The 18,307-nt window shown below is 32.7% G+C and overlaps 1 protein-coding gene across 2 annotated transcripts in view; it reads right to left on the reverse strand.

The window, feature by feature from the left end:
* The window catches only part of UHRF2 (ubiquitin like with PHD and ring finger domains 2), a 172,329-nt gene that overhangs the window by 24,861 nt on the left and 129,161 nt on the right, over nucleotides 1–18,307 (reverse strand). For both annotated transcript variants that reach the window (XM_001365386.5, XM_007499557.3), the window contains exons 8-10: nucleotides 17,928–18,035; nucleotides 16,125–16,229; nucleotides 3,437–3,543 (exon numbers count right to left, since the gene is read on the reverse strand). In XM_001365386.5, coding sequence (XP_001365423.2) covers nucleotides 3,437–3,543; nucleotides 16,125–16,229; nucleotides 17,928–18,035 — 320 coding nt within the window. The remainder of the gene's footprint in view (nucleotides 1–3,436; nucleotides 3,544–16,124; nucleotides 16,230–17,927; nucleotides 18,036–18,307) is intronic.

Raw genomic sequence — 18,307 nt, forward strand, 5'->3', positions numbered from 1 at the left:
TGAATATTCATACTGGATCACTAACCTACCCAAATAATAAATCCTATGAATGGAATTATATTTTCAAAGTAAAACAAGACAATGAGCTATGTTTTCTTTATTGGTGCCTAAGTAGCTAACAAAGCTGGCCATTTAAATGATCTTCTGATTGAGAGACTATGACATTAGAATGTGTACTTCAGAAAAGAAAAAAAAATCTAAACTTAGGCTAACACTGAGCTTTGTTTTTAAAGTATTGGAATTTGAAGGGGCAAAATTAGTAAAATATATTTTAAAATTTGGACAAAATAGAGAACCCCCATTAATATTATGCTTCACTGAATCTTCCCATAATAGAGACTAGTACATACACTATTGCCATTAGAAGTCCATCAGATGATATATTTTTAAATATACTACTCAAAGCAACAAGATTTTTGAGGAATTTCAATGAGATGAACCTTATAGATGAAGATGATTTTATTCACCCTACTTAAAACTAAGTTCAGAGAAAAATATATACTTATTTCTTTGCATAAGAGAAATTGTTATCCATCTACTAGGTTGAAAAGAACCCACAAAGTGATTCACTGAAAAAGAAAAAGATCTGTACATGTAAGGACTATTTAAAATTTTCTGTTCCCTGATAGCTATCAACCTTAATTTTTTCTCAAGTAAAACATATATCTTGAGTTAAGCTATACTCAAGAATAGTAATAGACTGATATAATCTAATTTTTTTTTAAATACTGACAGGTAATATCAGCATTATTTTGATGTTTACAACTCTAATGGCATATTTTTCTTAAATAACACAGGTTCTTCTCATATACCTGCAGCCATAAAATTTTTCCCTTGTCATAATTAAATGGTATAATTGAGTGAAATTTCTGACAAATTTTCTATTTTTTTATGTTATTTGGAATTATTTTATAATCTCTAATAAATACTAATTCCTTGCTCGCTATTTCAAAGGAGTTGGGGTGGAAAAGGAATAAAGAAACCAGTAGTCAGTATGTTTTTCCATTGCTTGAGTTGTTTGGTAATGGTACCTTAGCTATCCATCTTTTCCATTGCTTTTTGACAGTAGAAGGCAATTGTGGTAATAGCAACAGAATCAACTAAGGGTCGGAGCTTAATTTATTCTGTCAGCCATTTTATAAATAGGGCAGCAAGAGAGCAAGACGTTTGACTTCTAATCCCTGATGACAGTCAAAGTGAAAGTTTTAAAATGACTACTACTGGGGGATGCAAAAGTATGTTCAAGATTAGCCCTGGACCAAAGTCTAAAGATGAGTTCTTGAATATCAAATTAAGCTTGAAGTTGGAACAGAAATCAGCAAGTTGGAGTAGATTATCTTTAAAATATCTTCCAAAAATCTAAAAAATCATGGGACATGTTTAGATTTGTCCCTGAAGCCTAACATGAAAAGCCCAGAACTCAATGTCCTAATCATATTAAATTCTAGAAGGTTGAAATGTCCAAATTAAGAAATGTCCTAAATTTCCAGTTCTATATTAATTTCTGTCTAGCTTTTTAAAAATATATCTTTGTGGTAAACTTGATGTTATACTTATTAGAATTCTCTTCCATCACCTATGAAATGGGAATAGAATTTAAAGTTAAGTATTTAATGAGAGATTTGTAGTACTGAAGTAAAATGATCTTCCTACATGTATGAAGGAAGAAGGTGCCTTTTTTGAAGAAAGCTTGAAAAATAAATCTTGGGAAGTTTTTATGAAGATAAATGATCATAAAAGGATTTAAAAAATGCAAAAGCAAAAGCAACCCCTCCCCCAAAACACTCCCAAAGCAAATAAAAAGATTACTTTGGCCATGGAGAAGATGTTCTCTAGGGAAAAAAAAAGAAAAAGAAAAATGAAGGTAGGCTCAAACTCCTGCTTGAGAAACACCATCCCCTAGCAGATTTTTCCTGTGTCCTTGGCTGGTTCAGAAAAACACAACCTTATTGTCTGGAATAATGTGGAAGGAATTCCTGGAAGGAATACAGGTTCTATGTAACCTGGTATATAAAGAATAAATCTTTGAAATTTTGTTTATTGATATATTTTTAAACATTTCATGTAATAATAATATGGGAAAAAACTGTGGTAATTCTAAGCCAACAAATATTATACTTATTGAAAAGTGGTTAACAATTTGGCTTTTGTTCAGTTACCCACAAAATTTCTTTTTTTCTAACAAAAAGTTAGAAGATATGTAATAAGACAAATGAATTTGAAACTTTATTTCTGATATAAAAATTCTTACAGAATCATTTAATACTAAAACACTAAACCAAAAAGTGATAATGTAGTCATTTACACATTTTGCCAAAGTACTTACTTTATCTAATATTTGTACTAATATTGGGATGAAAACATTAAATGTAAATCAAATAATTAAAATCAATAAAATATTCTGTTTCCAGTACATCAGAACCTTAACTAAAAGACTATTTTTAATAAATTGAGTCATTTAATAATAAAAGTTATGATCTATTATATAGATATATGTTCAACATTACATTCTCCAGGACCCCGAGGGCCATTTTTACCCTATACCAAATGATATCACAGGTCTAGTCTTTATCTTTATGAAAAGGACATGATTTTATGGCATTTTCACTCATCAAAAGATTCCATTGCATGGATTCAAAGAATCATATTAGCATGTAGATTCAGCTTAATATACAAATTATATGGAACAACCTAGGTAACTATAGCCTATGGTGTCTATGTCTATAAATATTATACTATTTTAAAGATTAATATTTGCCTTGTAAAATCATACATCAGATACTTATATACATTTTAAGCAAACTTAAATTTAATATGTTTGACTTCAATGATATTTTCATGTTACAGTATTTATATATCCAAGAATTCATTCAAGAGTAATAAAAACTTCAGAGTTCTAAATTATTTTACTTTTAAAATATAATATAAAACTTTCAACTACAAAGTATTTTCATATACTTTATTATTTTTATGACACATAAAGTAGTAAATGGCTAGGAATCAATCCAAAGGAGATATCATAAAGTAAAGATTTTTGTCTCCAATTCTGGAATGAGGCAATGTCTCTGTGAGGACTAAGAATTAGTACATTTTCCCAGTAGATTGTAAATTTGAGGGCAGGAACAACAACATCATTTTATCTGAACTAGCACCTAGTATACTGCTACTTAAACAGCAAGTATTTACTGTAAACTAAACTCACTTAAGGGGCACAGTTTGTTATTTTGTAATTGAAAATTCATTTGAAGAATCCCTCCCACCCCAAAAAAGGGATAATCCCTTATTAAAGCAAGGAAAAGTATCATTAAAAAAACTTAATTTCAATTTTAACTGGAAATTCACATTTTCTATTCTTTAAAATATGAGGGTATGTTAGAATTCATTTTCACACAAGTGAAAATTGAATGTTTTAAAAAGTATACAAAAATCTCTTTACCTGTTCATATTTGTTAATGTTTGATCAAATGAATGTTCTCCAATCCTTTTATTACCAGAAAGATCTCTACCACCACTTCCAGTATAAGTGAATTCATCGCCTCGGTCCTGATGATTAAATTAGAATAATATTGAAACTTAAAAAATTTCACCTGGTTCCCTCTTGTCAAAATCAGACCATTCGTCTACCCAAATAACATCTTTCTTACTGTATGAAATGACTGCAGAACTTAAGAACAATTTGATTTCACACTACATCTTGGCTAATCCAACTTCATTCCTTCCAACCTTAAAAATGCATTTTCCAAACATGGCTGTTCTCAAAACAACATTAACCAAGAGTACACTTATTTTAATTCAAAGTTCATTTTTAAATTTGACAATAAGATTGAATATGCACAATGTTTTCTTTTAGAAAATTAGTTCGGAAGCGTATTTTTAAATGCTGTCTTTTAACACTAAAATGATATAATATTAGAATTTCAGAGATACAGAATACCTGGCCATAAACAAACAAATAAATAAATCCACATCTGTTTTACTTTCCTCAATGTTCAGATATAACATTTCTTTTGAGACTTATTTATTTTTGCTACAGATGAAATGTAAAGTTAAGAAAGAATGAGGACATCAGGTATGGAATCAAGCTTATACTGATTAAGAAAGATAAAACAAAAGACTAAAATATAAAAATTTGAATTCGGTTAAAAAAAGTTTTCTAGTAATTAAAAAAAAAAAAACCCTTACCTTCCTTCTTAGAATCAATACTTTGTATTGATTCCAAGGCAGAGGAGTGGGGTAAGGGCTAGACAATGGGGGTTAAGTGACTTGCCCAGGGTCACACAGTTGGGAAGTGCCTGAGGTCAGATTTGAGTCTAGGACCTCCCATCTCTAGGCCTGGCTCACAATCCACTGAGCAACCCAGCTGCCCCCACTAGTAATTTTTGAGGGGAAAGAAGAGGGAGACAACATGAATCATGTAACTGTGGAAAAAATAAAAAAATCAAAACAAATCAAAGGATGCTAAGATCTCTTTGATATAGATTTCTTGTTTTAGTTTGGACATGTTAATTCATTTAACCAAATATCTATTCATTATCTCACTGCACTATGAAGGGATGGGTTAAATGAGGAGTAAAAATCTGGATAAATAGTGGTTTTTGCTCTCAAAAAGAATAAAAGTTTAGTAGGGTGATAGGACAACATTAACAGTATACGAAACAGTTTAAAAATAAAACATACAATGTCAGAAGAGGTAGCTAAGTGATGCACTGTATACAAAGTATGGCTTAGAGTCAGGAACACCTGAGTTCAAATTTAGCCTCAAACATTCACTAGCTGTATGACCCTGGGCAAATCGCTTAACTTCTATTTGCCTTAATCCGCTGAAGAAGGAAGCAGCGAACTTCTCTAGCATTTTTGCCAAGAAACCCCCATATGAGAGGTCATGAAGAGCACAACAAATTTCAGGGTCAGCTTGGTGGCACAGTGAATAGAGTACCTGGCCTGGGGTCAGGGAGACCAGTATTCAAATTCAGCCTCATAGCTATCTGACCTTGGGCAAGTCACTTAACCCTGTTCACCTCAATTTCTTCTACAAAATGAGCTGGAGAAGGAAATGGCAAAATACTTCAACAGAGTTGCACATGACTGAACAATAACAACAAAAATGAAGTCAGAGTAAGAGTGAAAGATGGTATCTAAGAGGATTTTAAGGAATATACAATAATAAATCAGGCAAGGAAGAAGTCATTTCCAAGAATAGGGTACAATCTCTGCAAAGGCATGGAGAAGGAAAGGGCAGAGCATGTTCATGGCACAAAGTAGGACAGTTTGGCTCAGGCACAGCATGGTGTGGATTAGTATAAATCCAGGCATACTGCTGTCACTGTGAAAGTCCCTTCTCTCCCAAAATTTTAACACAACTATTGGTATGAAAGATGAATCCAGGAGTAGGGTGAAATCTAGTGAGCACGAGTACAACTTAAATTTGTTAGGAGGTGACTGATGGCACCAGGACAGGTTTGTCCACTGTAGTGGGAATAAAGGAAGACAGGAACAAGTTCAATTTAGACAACATGTATTAAGAAGCAACTGCCAATTCCAGGCACTGAGCAAAGGAGAAGGGGATACAAAGATCAAAACAATTCTGGTTCTGCCCATAAGGACCTTATGATATGGTTGGAAGACAGATGCTGTGGGCATGGAATTTGGAGGATGGACATGTATATTGTGTATATTTGCAACACTGACTGCATCTCTCTTGCTCATAAAATCAAATTTAGAACCAGAAGGGTCTCAGAAACTATCGAGTATAATCCTCTTGGTTTACAAATGAGAAAACTCAAGTCCAAAGATGTTAAAAGTTCCTTTTCCAAAGCTATGCCACTTTTATGTAGCAAAGCTGAGGGGTTTGGAACCAGGTCTTTCTGACTCCAAATACAACATATTTTTCATGGTGCTACAGGTGAAGTGACTTGCCCAAGGAAGCAGAGGTAATAAATAGCTGAGATCCTCTGATTCTAAATCCAGGACTGCTTTCTACTGTACCATGCATGTGCTTACACTCTTGTTAGTCTGTAGCTCAGTAATTTTGATATAGGTCATCCCCTGTCCATTAGAATTATTTGCACCTTGAAGGTTGAGATAATATTTTTTCATTTCTGATTCCTTGTTACATACACAGCACAATACCTAAACATTTATTAAGTGTTGAAATAAAATTTTTTCTGAAGAGAATTATTTCATATAACAAATATTCCTTTGAAAGGATTTTGTTAAGTTTAGAACAGTTATCAAGCAGGATACCCTAGATCAAAGGTATCAAACACAGTCCTGTATTACTCCTGACTGTGGCTTAAACCAGATTAAACTGTAATTAGGAAAATTTTAACAAAATAAATAAAAATAAAACACAGATAATATTATATTGTAAAATTAAATGAATATAATGTCTACAGATATCCTTAAATACATTAACAGATTATTGCCACTATGGAAGGGCTCTTGTAACAAAGTAAACAAGTTAAATAAGGCTAATAACATAGTAGCCTCATCTAAAAGTGCATGCAACATTTCACATCTGTAGTAGCCCCCAATTAATTTTAAACATATATACAAATTTTAATTTAAAAGAAATGAACAGAAATCTATTTTCTCTCCTTCCCATTTCTCAATCTAGTTAAAAAACAAACACCAAAATTCTATGCATAGTCAACCAAATTTCAAAAGCTATACACAAATGTGTAAGTCTGTACACATTTTCAAGTATTTGTGTGTTTCTCATTTTGTATACTAAATTCATCACCTCTTGGTAATGGATAGCATGTTTCATCATTGGTTGTTGTTTTCAAGAATGGTCACTGCATTTACTGATTACAGTTTTTACAGCTTTCAAAGTTGTTAGTTTTTAAAGTAGCTGTCATTGCATAAATTATTTTCCTTGTGTTCTTTTTTAAAAGGTTTTTAAGTATTTGAAAATATTCACTTAAAAATAGTAATGTTTTTTTCTTCTGATTCTGCTCACTTCATTTTGTATCAGTCTGAATTAAGTCTTTTTCATGTCTTTTTGAAAGCATCTATTTCCTCATTTCTGGCATTACAATATATTACATTAATTTATATACCATAAATTGCTCAGCTATTTTTTAGCTTTTGGATATTCTCTTAGTTTCCAGTTTCCTGCCATGTCAACAAAGTACCATAAATATTTTTATATGTAAAAGACATTTTCTTCTTTTTTTTCCCCCTATTTCTTTTGGGTACTGGCCTAGAATTGGCATAGCTGGGTCAAAGGCAGAGGATTGCTGAAGTCAGTTTTAAAGAGCAGGGAGCCAACTATTAAATTTTGTATTTGAGCATTTATCTTGGAAATGGCCAAATACTAAAAATCAGGGCTTGATGTATTGCTTTGTTGATTGTCTAGGCTTAAGAAATTGGAGAAAACATTAATACAGATTAAATTTTAAAATGGGTTGTACATACAAACTTTGCCCTTGGCAGGGGGAGAGGGAATGGGAGGCAGAATCCAGATGCTAGAGAGAGAGGAGGCACTCTAGCCCAATATAACTCAACAAAGATCTGGAAAATGTCTCAGAATGTATTATGGTCTAGAAAGCAAAGAAAATGTGAGTGGATCAATTGTGCAATTGAGGGCAGTTTAGGAAGACAGAGGTCTACAGAAACCAGGACTAGTCTAGCCAGGAGCTCTTGTGCTATAATGGGGAGCATTCTAGCACACTAGGATTGAAAGAGGGCCAAGAAATGGTACCAGAGCAGGAACTGATATGGAAAGGAATACATAGGGATTCCTGATCTATCATAAATTGCAAAGTGCCATCTGGAAGATCTGCTACCTACCAGCCAGTTCTGGGTAATACATGAAGGACAGTACAGAAAGGAGCAGATGTTTGCATTCACCCTAGCTGTGTGAATAACAAACAAGTTCCTGAAGCAAGCAGTACCTGTGAGGCTCTGATTTCAGGAGCAGAGAAGAGGCTTAGTTCTAGTCTAGGAGCCCAGTATGTGACCTGCAGTGGAATAACCAAGCCTGAAGTTTCACAACTAAAGGAAGCAAGTCCTTTGAACCTGCAGAGTAGGGGCAATAGTGACTGTGTCTCACATTAGTCTACTAAATTCCCAACTAAGGGCAAGCAGACAGACCCAGTTTGGGGTGAGGCACATGCAGAGTTCAAATTAGGAGGCAAAGTACAGGTCTTACCCCAGATTATATCACTTTGAGAGAACAGAAAGCTTCTGGCCCCCAGCTAGAGCTGTGAAAGCAGAAGAAGGCAGAGGCTAAGTCCATATTAACGCACTGCTTTTCTCCCAGAGATGCAGAGTCTAGTACTTACACAAAGTCCAAAGTTAGAATGTAAAAAGGATCTCACCATAAAAAGACATTACAATGACAGGGAAAGTTAAGGGAAAGGTGGAAAATGACAAGGATGATATATTAATGGAATAGGTATATTAAAGGTATATTAATCAGAAGCAAAAGACTTTTAAGGGAAAGAAAGATAATAAAAATGTAAGAATAAGACAGGGGGGAGAGTCACAGGATTCATAACTGGAATGTGAATGGGATGAATTCACCCATAAAACAGAAGAGCATAGCAGAAAATCGAACAATGTTACATATAAGTAACATACTTGAAATAGAACTATCCACAATGTTAAGATGAAGGGTGGAGCAAAATTCATTATGATTCAGCTTAAGCAAAAAAGGGTAGGAGTAGCAATTATGATCTCAAACAAGCAAAAGCAATAGACCTAATTAAAAGAGATAAAGAAACTACATTTTATTATAAGATACCATAGACAATGAATATAAATACTAAATATATATGAACCAAATGACATAGCTTTTGCAGTGATTCTCAACCTTTCTAATGCCGTGACTCCGCAATACAGTTCCTCATGTTGCAGTGACCCCAAACCAAAAAATTATTTTGGTGGCTACTTCAAAACTGTAATTTTGCTACAGTTATGACTCAGAATGTAAATACCTGATATACATTATGTACTCTCATTGCTACAAATTGAGAGGTTTAGAACCACTGCTTTATAGTCTTAAAAGAAAAGTTAAATGAGTTACAAGATGAAATAGATAGTAAAGTTAAAATAGTGCAGGGGCCTCAACTTATTCCTCTCAAAGTGATAAACAAAGAGTTAAGAACCTGAATTGAATTTTGGAAGTTAGATATGTCAGATCTCTGGAGAATGTTGGATAGGAATGGAAAGATGTGTATTTATTTCTCAGCTGTGCATGGCATCTTTACAAAAGCTGACCATGTATTATTAGGGCATAAAAATCTCATTGAAACTCTGTCCTGTTAAAACACAGAACACAGGAATAAATGAAGCTTTCCTGAAAATGATAAGTAGTATCTCTTTAAAACTAAGAGCAAGCATAATCTATAATACAGATAACCTAGCTTTTCAGATTGAGATGAAGGGTAGAGTAAGAATTTTCATTATCATCATTGCTATACAATGCTTTACTTTATGTTATCTCCATTAGACTGATTCCCAACCACCTACTATTTCCTGTGCTATAAAAAGTAATAAAGTATATAAAAATACTTTTAAGTTCCATGAAGGCACAACAGCTTCAACAAAGTTAAAGGATATAAAATAATTCCATAGAAATGATCTATATATTACCAACAAACAAAACAAAACAAAACAGAAGAGATAGAGAAATTTTATTTAAAATAACTATTGAAAGATTCTAAACTATTTTACTTTTAAAATATAATATAAAACCTTCTATAACTATGGAAAATAAAAACTACTTGGATACCTACCTGCCAAGACACACACAAGAACTAACTATACACAATTACAAAATATTCATCACATCAAGCCAGATTTAAATAATTGGAGAAATATTAATTACTTCATAGTAGGCCAAGCCAACATAATAAAAATGACAACATTATTTAAATTATTTAGTGTCATACCAAACTACCAAAGGATTATTTTAAGGAACCAGCCAAAAAAAAATACCAAGGGAAGTAATTTTTTGGAAGAAAGAAGCCTAGTCATACCAGATCTCAAACTATACTAACAAAGCTGTAATCATCAAAATGATTTGATATTAAGGGAAACAAGTTGATCAGTGGAAAACATTAGGTACACAATATATAGAAGCAAGTAAGCATTGTAAACTATCTAGTATTCAAGTAATACAAAGATTCCAGTTATTGGGGCAAATACTTACTATTTAATAAAAACCATAGGGAAAACTGTTAATGTAGTAGAAACTAGATATAAATCAGCATTAAAGGTGATGTCATAGTCAAATTAGCAAAGCATAAAAGAAATTACCTGCTAGATCGATAGATAGGGGAAGAGTTTATAACCAAAGAAGAGGCAAAGTTATAGAAGGTAAAATAGAAAATTCAAAAGCATTTTTGCACAAACAAAATCAATGTGGCTAAAATTCAAAACAAAACAGGAAAATTGGCAGGGAGGGTGGTAAAAATCTTTGCAATAAGTTTCTCCGATAGAAGATTTATTTCTAAGTCTAAAGAAGAAATCAAAGCTATCAATAGCAATATGAAAAAATTCTAAATCATCCATTATTAGTGAAATGCATATTAAAATTATTCTAAGGTATCATCTGACAACCATCAGCTAACAAAGAAGGAAAATTACAAATTGCCCAATTTTAAAAAATCTGGCTCCTAGGAGCTTTGCTGGCTCTTGAGTTTGATACCACTGATGTAGTAGACAGAGCCCCCAATTTTACATTCAGGAATACTGTCTCAGGCACTTAAAAACCGTGATTCTAGAGAAGTTATTTAGTTTCTGGACCTCAGTTTCCTCAATTGTCAAATGGAGATAATAAGCACCTACTTCATAGGGTTTTTAGGAGGACCAAAGGAAACAACATATGTAAAGTACTTAGAAAAGCTCCATTTAATGTCAGTTATTATTCTTAAGTACTTATCAAAAGGTTTGAATTTATTTTCTGACATAAATCATGAATTTAGCAACATTTGCCTAATAAACTCACTGGGTCATTTCCATGGAGAAGATGAATCTCTCATATGACACCTCAGGAATGCCATATCTTTTCTCATAAATTTTCCTTCCTCCCTTAGCAAAAAAAAAAAATCTACATAAAAATCACTAAGTATTTTGGTTTCTAGGTGCTATTCACATTTTAACATTAATACCCATCAAAATATGACTGGGACCAAAGAGAGGAGCATCTATTAATTCTATTTGTCCACTGAGAAGCTGAAAGAGGGAAAATAGCCTGAAATTACTTGTCCTAGGTTGTAATTCAGTCCTAAAGTGGAAATCTATATAAACAAGGAATCCATATCATTGCTAGTTAAGAGACCCACTCCAGCACCTCGGAAGACATTCATGATATTAAGAAGACTAAAGGGCAATTTTGTATGAGTAGTAGCCCTAATTTCAAAGTATCCTCAAAGAACATATACTAATTTGATGTGGATAAGTCCAGCTTTAGAAAAAAGATCCTCAACATTTCCAGAGAAGAATCAATCAGATGGTATCTGAAGTCTCTAAAATTTAAAATCTTATTTTCACTATTATGGAGTGTATCACATTATCTATCAACAAAAGTAATTGGGAAGTAATGGAATTGGGAGAAACTGAGGATTTGGAGAAAGCTGGGGATGTTGTTATTATATTCCCATCATTTTTTTTAAAGATGTGATTTTTTTTATCTTTTAAAAAAATAATTTAGTCAATTTAGAACATTATTCCTTGGTTACAATAATCACATTACTTCCCTCCCTCCCCTCCCCTCACCTTTCCCTTAGCGCAATTTTACTGGGTATTACATGTGTCCTTGATCAGAACCTATTTCCATGTTGATGGTGTTTGTATTAGAATGTTCATTTAGAGTCTACATCCCCAGCCATATCCCCTCAACCCACATAATCCAGCAATTGTTTTTCTTCTGTGTTTTTACTCCCACAATGTTTCTTCTGAATGTGGACAGTGATTTTTCTTGTAGATCCCTCCAAGTTGTTCAGGATCACTGCATTGCCACTGATTGTACCACAGTGTATCAATCTCTGGGTACATTGTTCTCCTGGTTCTACTCCTCTCACTCTGCATCAATTCCTGGAGGTTGTTCCAGTTCACATGGAATTCTTCCATTTTATTACTCCTTTGAGCACAATAGTATTGCATCACCAACATACACCACAACTTGTTCAGCCATTCCCCAATTGAAGGGCATCCCCTCATTTTCCAATTTTTTGCCAAAACAAAGAGTGCAGCTATGAATATTTTTGTACAAGTCTTTTTCCTTACTAGCTCTTTGGCGTACAAACCCAGCAGTGTTAAACAGTCTTTTAGCACTCTTTGGGCATAGTTCCAAATTGCCCTCCAGAATAGTTGGATCAATTCACAACTCCACCAGCAATGAATTAATGTCCCAACTTTGCCACATCCCCTCCAACATTCATTACTTTTCTTTGCTGTCATGTTAGCCAATCTGCTAGGTGTGAGGTGATACCTCAGAGTTGTTTTGATTTGCATCTCTCTGATTATAAGAGATTTAGAGCACTTTTTCCATGTGCTTATTAATAGTTTTGATTTCTTTAACTGAAAATTGCCTATTCATGTACCTTGTCCATTTATCAATTGGAGAATGGCTTGATTTTTTTGTACAACTGGTTTAGCATTTTATAAATTTGAGTAATTAGACCTCTGTCAGAGGTTTTTGTTATGAATATTGTTTCCCAATTTGTTGCTTCCCTTCTAATTTTGGTTACGTTGGTTTTGTTTGTACAAAAACTTTTTAATTTGATATAATCCAAATGATTTATTTTACATTTTGTGACTTTTTTCTAACACTTCCTTGGTTTTAAAATCTTTCCCTTCCCAAAGATCTGACAAACATACTATTCTGTGTTCACCTAATTTGCTTACAGTTTCCTTCTTTATATTCAAGTCATTCACACATTCTGAGTTTATCTTGGTGTAGGGTATAAGATGCTGATCTCTCCCATACTGTCTTCCAATTTTCCCAGCAGTTTTTATCAAATAGTGGGTTTTCGTCCCCCAAACTGGGATCTTTGTGCTTATCATACACTGTCTTGCTGAGATCATTTACCAAGTCTAATCCACTGATCTTCCTTTCTGTCTCTTTACCAGTACAAAATTGTTTTGATAACCACTGCTTTATAGTATAGTTTGAGATCTGGGACTGCAAGTCCTCCTTCCTTTGCATTTTTTTTTCATGATTTCCCTGGATATCCTTTATCTTTTGTTCTTCCAAATGAACTTTGTTATGGTTTTTTTCTAGTTCAGTAAAAAAGTGTTTTGGTAGTTCAACGGGTATGGCACTAAATAAGTAAATTAATTTGGGTAGGATTGTCATTTTTATTATGTTAGCTTGTTCTACCCATGAGCAGTTAATGTTTTTCCAATTGTTTAGAACTAGTTTTAATTGTGTGGAGAGTGTTTTGTAGTTGTGTTCATGTAGTTCCCGTGTTTGTCTCAGCGGATAGATTCCTAAATATTTTATATTGTCTAGGGTGATTTTAAATGCAATTTCTCTTTCTAATTCTTGCTGCTAAGATGTGTTGGAAATATATAGAAACGCTGATGACTTACATGGGTTTATTATGGATCTTGCAACTTCACTAAAGTTGTTGATTGTTTCGACTAGTTTTTTGGTTGATTCTCTAGTAGTCTTTAAGTAGACCATCATATCATCTGCAAAGAGTGATAGCTTGGTCTCCTCATTGCCTATTTTAATATCTTCAATTTCTTTTTCTTCCCTAATAGCTACTGCTAGTGTTTCAAGTACAATGTTAAATAATAGAGTCAGTGATAATGGGCATCCTTGTTTCACTCCTGCTCTTATTGGGAAGTCTTCTAGTTTGTCCCCATTGCAAATGATATTTGCTGATGATTTTAGACATATACTGTTTATTATTTTTAGGAAAGGCCCTTCTATTCCTATGCTTTCTAGTGTTTTCAATAGGAATGAGTTTGTATTTTTTCTTATTTCTTAAAATAGGAGATTAGAGGCAGTTTGATTAACTTAGAGAAATTATCAGCAAATATTCTTTAACTATTTCTTTTTCTAAAGAAAAAACTACCCTTTCATGAAACAAAATATAAACAATCATAACTTACAATTATGATGTAGTGTTTAAAGCCAATAAAACTCTTAACATATGTCATCTCATTTAATCCTCATGACAACCTTGTGAAGTATATGGTAAAAGAGCATAAGAAATGATTAATTTAAGACTTAATGGTTAATATTTGAATAATATTTCAATCTTAGCCCTAGCTGAAGATAAACACCTTTCATAAGCGACCTGAATATCCCTGAAATGTGGGAAATACTTCTATTGACAAAAAAGTTATATAAAGAGAACATATTTATTTACTTTAGTTCCTAGAACTTCTTAATGTATTTACATTTTTTTTCTAGGTAATACAGATTTAAAATCCTTATGAGAATTGGAATAATTACATGGTTAGATTTAAGGTCCATATAGACTGGGGTGAAAATGGAAATTAGATGACTATGGGTTAACCTGCTGGAGGTCAGGAAAACACTGGATGGCTAGCTAAAAAAATATGGTATTTCAGAACTGTGGTAGGAGAGGGAACACAAAGGATGAAGGCAGAAATGACTAGAATTACTAACCTTGTATTTTGAACTCTTTGGACTCCTAACTATTATTAACCCGAAACTAACCCCCTTTTTTGCCTAACGTATCAAGTATGTAATTCATAGAGAATGAAACATATATGTCAGAAGCTCTAAATCTGCTTTCATTTTCATATTTGTATTTTTTTTACTTTTCTTTACAAGCATCTTTAAGAGCATTTTAATGTTTCTTTTTAAAAACAGTTTTTTCTCTTCTCTATTTTAGTTGTAATATTTACAAAGAACATGATTTTATTCAATTGTTCTAGTAGCATATTAAGAGCACAGTACAATGGAAAGAGTGCTCAACCTACAGTCCAATTATATTTAAGTACAGTTGTTAAATAAGCACTGGAATATAAATGATTTCTGAGGTTTCTTTCAATCTAAGTCCATGATCCCATCATAAGTTTATTTTTTTTGTTGAATGCATCCAAAAATTAAAAATCTGTGTTGAATAATCATACCTCCCTTCAAGATGAGAAAAAAAAGACTACTTTAAAACTTTGTAAATATTTAAAGCGAAGGTTCCCCTAGCCAGTCAGTCTTGATGAGTTAGACTATCTTAAAACCTAATGTATTTAATTCAGAAATTATTAGTTGTTTCTTCCTGAGACTTGTAGGAATTTTTAGAATGCTATGATTCCAGAATTGGCAGAAATTGCTGTTCAAAGATGGCAAAAATAAATTTAAAATTCCAAACATAAGGAATATCAATTTGTCACTCAAATAGACATTTGCATATATATATGTAGCAGCATATTTACTAGGTTTTAAAAATTATAATGAGGGCTAGGACTTGAACTAAATTTTATTCCAGGATTACAGCATATTTTGAACAGTGAACTATTCAAGAGATTTCTCCATCAAAAAGGCAAATTCCCTCAATGGCATCAACTGGGTGAACAGTACTGGTCAAGAATAAATATGTTCTGATGCTACTTAATGTGTAAATTTCTTTTATTTCTTAAGGGTTATTTGGACTCCATTATAAAAGATATTTTAGAAAAGCAACTTTCTTCATACTTTTCTGTTCCCCTATAATAAGCTCCTGGAATTCTGTGGCATTGAGTTATATACTAAGAAATACTTTCATGTAAGTTTATTTTAATTGTAAGAGCAAGTGACCTGTTCCTATATCACATACACATCTGGGGTCACTTCAAATAAAAGTATTGTTTGAATTACACAGTAACTCTTTTATTACTTTAGTTGGATGTAACTAAATTGAAAATTTAGAGAGAATTGTCTTGCAGTGGTGAAATAGTGAATGTTAATGGATGATCAGTTCATATTCTACCATGTAGAGGTTTGAAAAGCCTATCAAAGATAACAGTAAATAATTGCTTTGAAATGTTCATCTTTAGTTAATGGCATATCTAACTTAATAATTCTAAAATGAATTTGCTCAATTTTCAGTTTAAATGAAGGTAAGTGATTTAAAGTACAATATTAATTTTAAAAATAATGAACAATCAACTTATTGCTAGACTTAGTAAAGATATTTTAATTTTTTTGGACTTACTACTTCATCCTCAAATCCTCCTGCCAGCACAAGTGAGTATGCCCCATCATTGCTTCGGCCATGAATTCCACCAACATGGGGTCTGTGGACACCTGCCTCGCTCACCTTTAAATTTAAACAAGGAGAAATTCTGAAAGAGAACTAAGGAGTCACGGAATTTAACAAGTAATTCATTGTTTAAAATAAAAACACAAACTGGAAGAGCATCTAAGTCATTTTAGAACCTTCTACATAAAATCCTTTAGGATAAAATGTAAAGATTATAACTTTCTAAGGGTTTTGGGGCTGGAACTATGTATTTAATACCCAAGAAGTCAATTTTTAATTATATATAAAAAAATTATGAAATCCAATCTTAGATACAGTTCCTTTAAAGCTATGAGTTAGTTTGTTGAGATTAGACAGTATTATTTATGCCAAATAAGCATAAAAATAAGTTGTTAAAATATAAAGTTTAAAAAGTATTCATTTGTGTTATGAAACTCACCTTGGAATTTTAAAGTTTATGTCACTGGCACAAAATCTCTGGCAGACTTTACCAAAATGGCCCAAAATCTAGGACTGGGCTAGATAAATGTGGAGAGACCCCAAACTCAAAGGTTGGTCACCAGGTAATAACTCATATAGGTACAGTAACCTTCAAAATTAAGGTACAGATGGATTTGATGACAAGTTTTTTGAAGTATGGAAGAAGCTAAGTTCATTTATTTATCTATTTATTTATTTGTTTGTTTGTTTTTTTACGGCCCTTACCTTCCATCTTGGAATCAATACTGTATATTGGTTCCAAAGCAGAAGAGTGATAAGGGCTAGGCAATGGGGGTCAAGTGACTTGCCTAAGGTCACACAGCTGGGAAGTGTCTGAGGCCACATTTGAACCTAAGACCTCCCATCTCTAGGCCTGGCTCTCAATCCACTGAGCGGTACAAAGCTGCCCCCAAAGAAGCAAAGTTTAAATAGAGCATTAAGCAAAAAATATCTTTCCTCTTCAGTGAAATAAATCCAAAGTTTGTTACAAGGACTACTTTAAAAGTCATAATAATATGCCAAAAGGTGACAGGGTTCTAAAATCAGAAAAAAGATATACATATACTTCTAAAATATACAAAATGAGAGATAGGTAGTTCTTAATAAGTGCTTGTGGATTCAGTTGTTTTTTAATTAACTAAGTTAATGAGATATATTCACACCTTTTCATTACAGTCTAAAAATAACGATTCAAAGACATCAGCATCAATTGAGAGATACTGAAGAAGATATTTTTAAAGTTTTAAGACTTTTAAGTATAAAAAAGTCATAGGTTGCAAATGGTGGGGAAAGTCTGCCTTAGATTTCTTCATTGACAAATGTTAATCAAATGCAGAGTGATAAGTTAAGAATAAACTGACTGAACCTCTGGGGTTTTTCTAGAAGAAGGATGCCAGGCAGATATTCTACTCAGTTCTCAGTTCACCACTTGATATTTTCCACACCCATGACTTATTCATTTAAGAAGGGGATTTCTTAAGTCCAGTTGAAGCTAACAAAACTTTCATTTTAATAACAGCCTCTTATTTTTAAATTAGAATGGACAGCACATTAATTTTTTAATGGAGTCATTAAAAAAAAAACCCTGCAAGAAATGATATGATTTAAGAATGAAAGGCAGATGTTTTCTTATCTCTATATACTCTACTTTAAAAAACTCTTTTCTAAAAAAATCTCTTCCTAAAACTCTGGCAAAATAAATGTTCACCACTAATTTTTTTTCTTTAAATGGTTAGAGTTATTTTCCTTAAATTAGATAATTAGGAAGCAAATTACCTGAACTCTAAATTTCCATGTAGTTCCAACAGGAACACCCGGTATAGGTCCATAGTGGTTAGAAGGAACCAGTGTACACTGGGTAGTTCGACCAACACAGGCCATTCCCTTTATTGTCACAAGAAATAAATTCATTATTAGAACAAACCATTGTGCTAGATTAGTCCCCAAAACAAAACTTTTATCATTAATCATAAAATATGAAGAATAAAACTTTCACATCCATACATTAAAAAAGATTAAAGTTTGGTCATGATCCTTTTTTAAATTGTATCTACAATTCACTATTTCTAAATGCACAAATGACTATTTAGATTATTAAATTATCAGCAGCTAATATCAGCATAATTTTAGAAGTACAAAAAAATATTTTTCTCTTT

Source organism: Monodelphis domestica, chromosome 7 (genome assembly GCF_027887165.1).
Source record: "Monodelphis domestica isolate mMonDom1 chromosome 7, mMonDom1.pri, whole genome shotgun sequence".
Lineage (NCBI taxonomy): Eukaryota > Metazoa > Chordata > Mammalia > Didelphimorphia > Didelphidae > Monodelphis > Monodelphis domestica.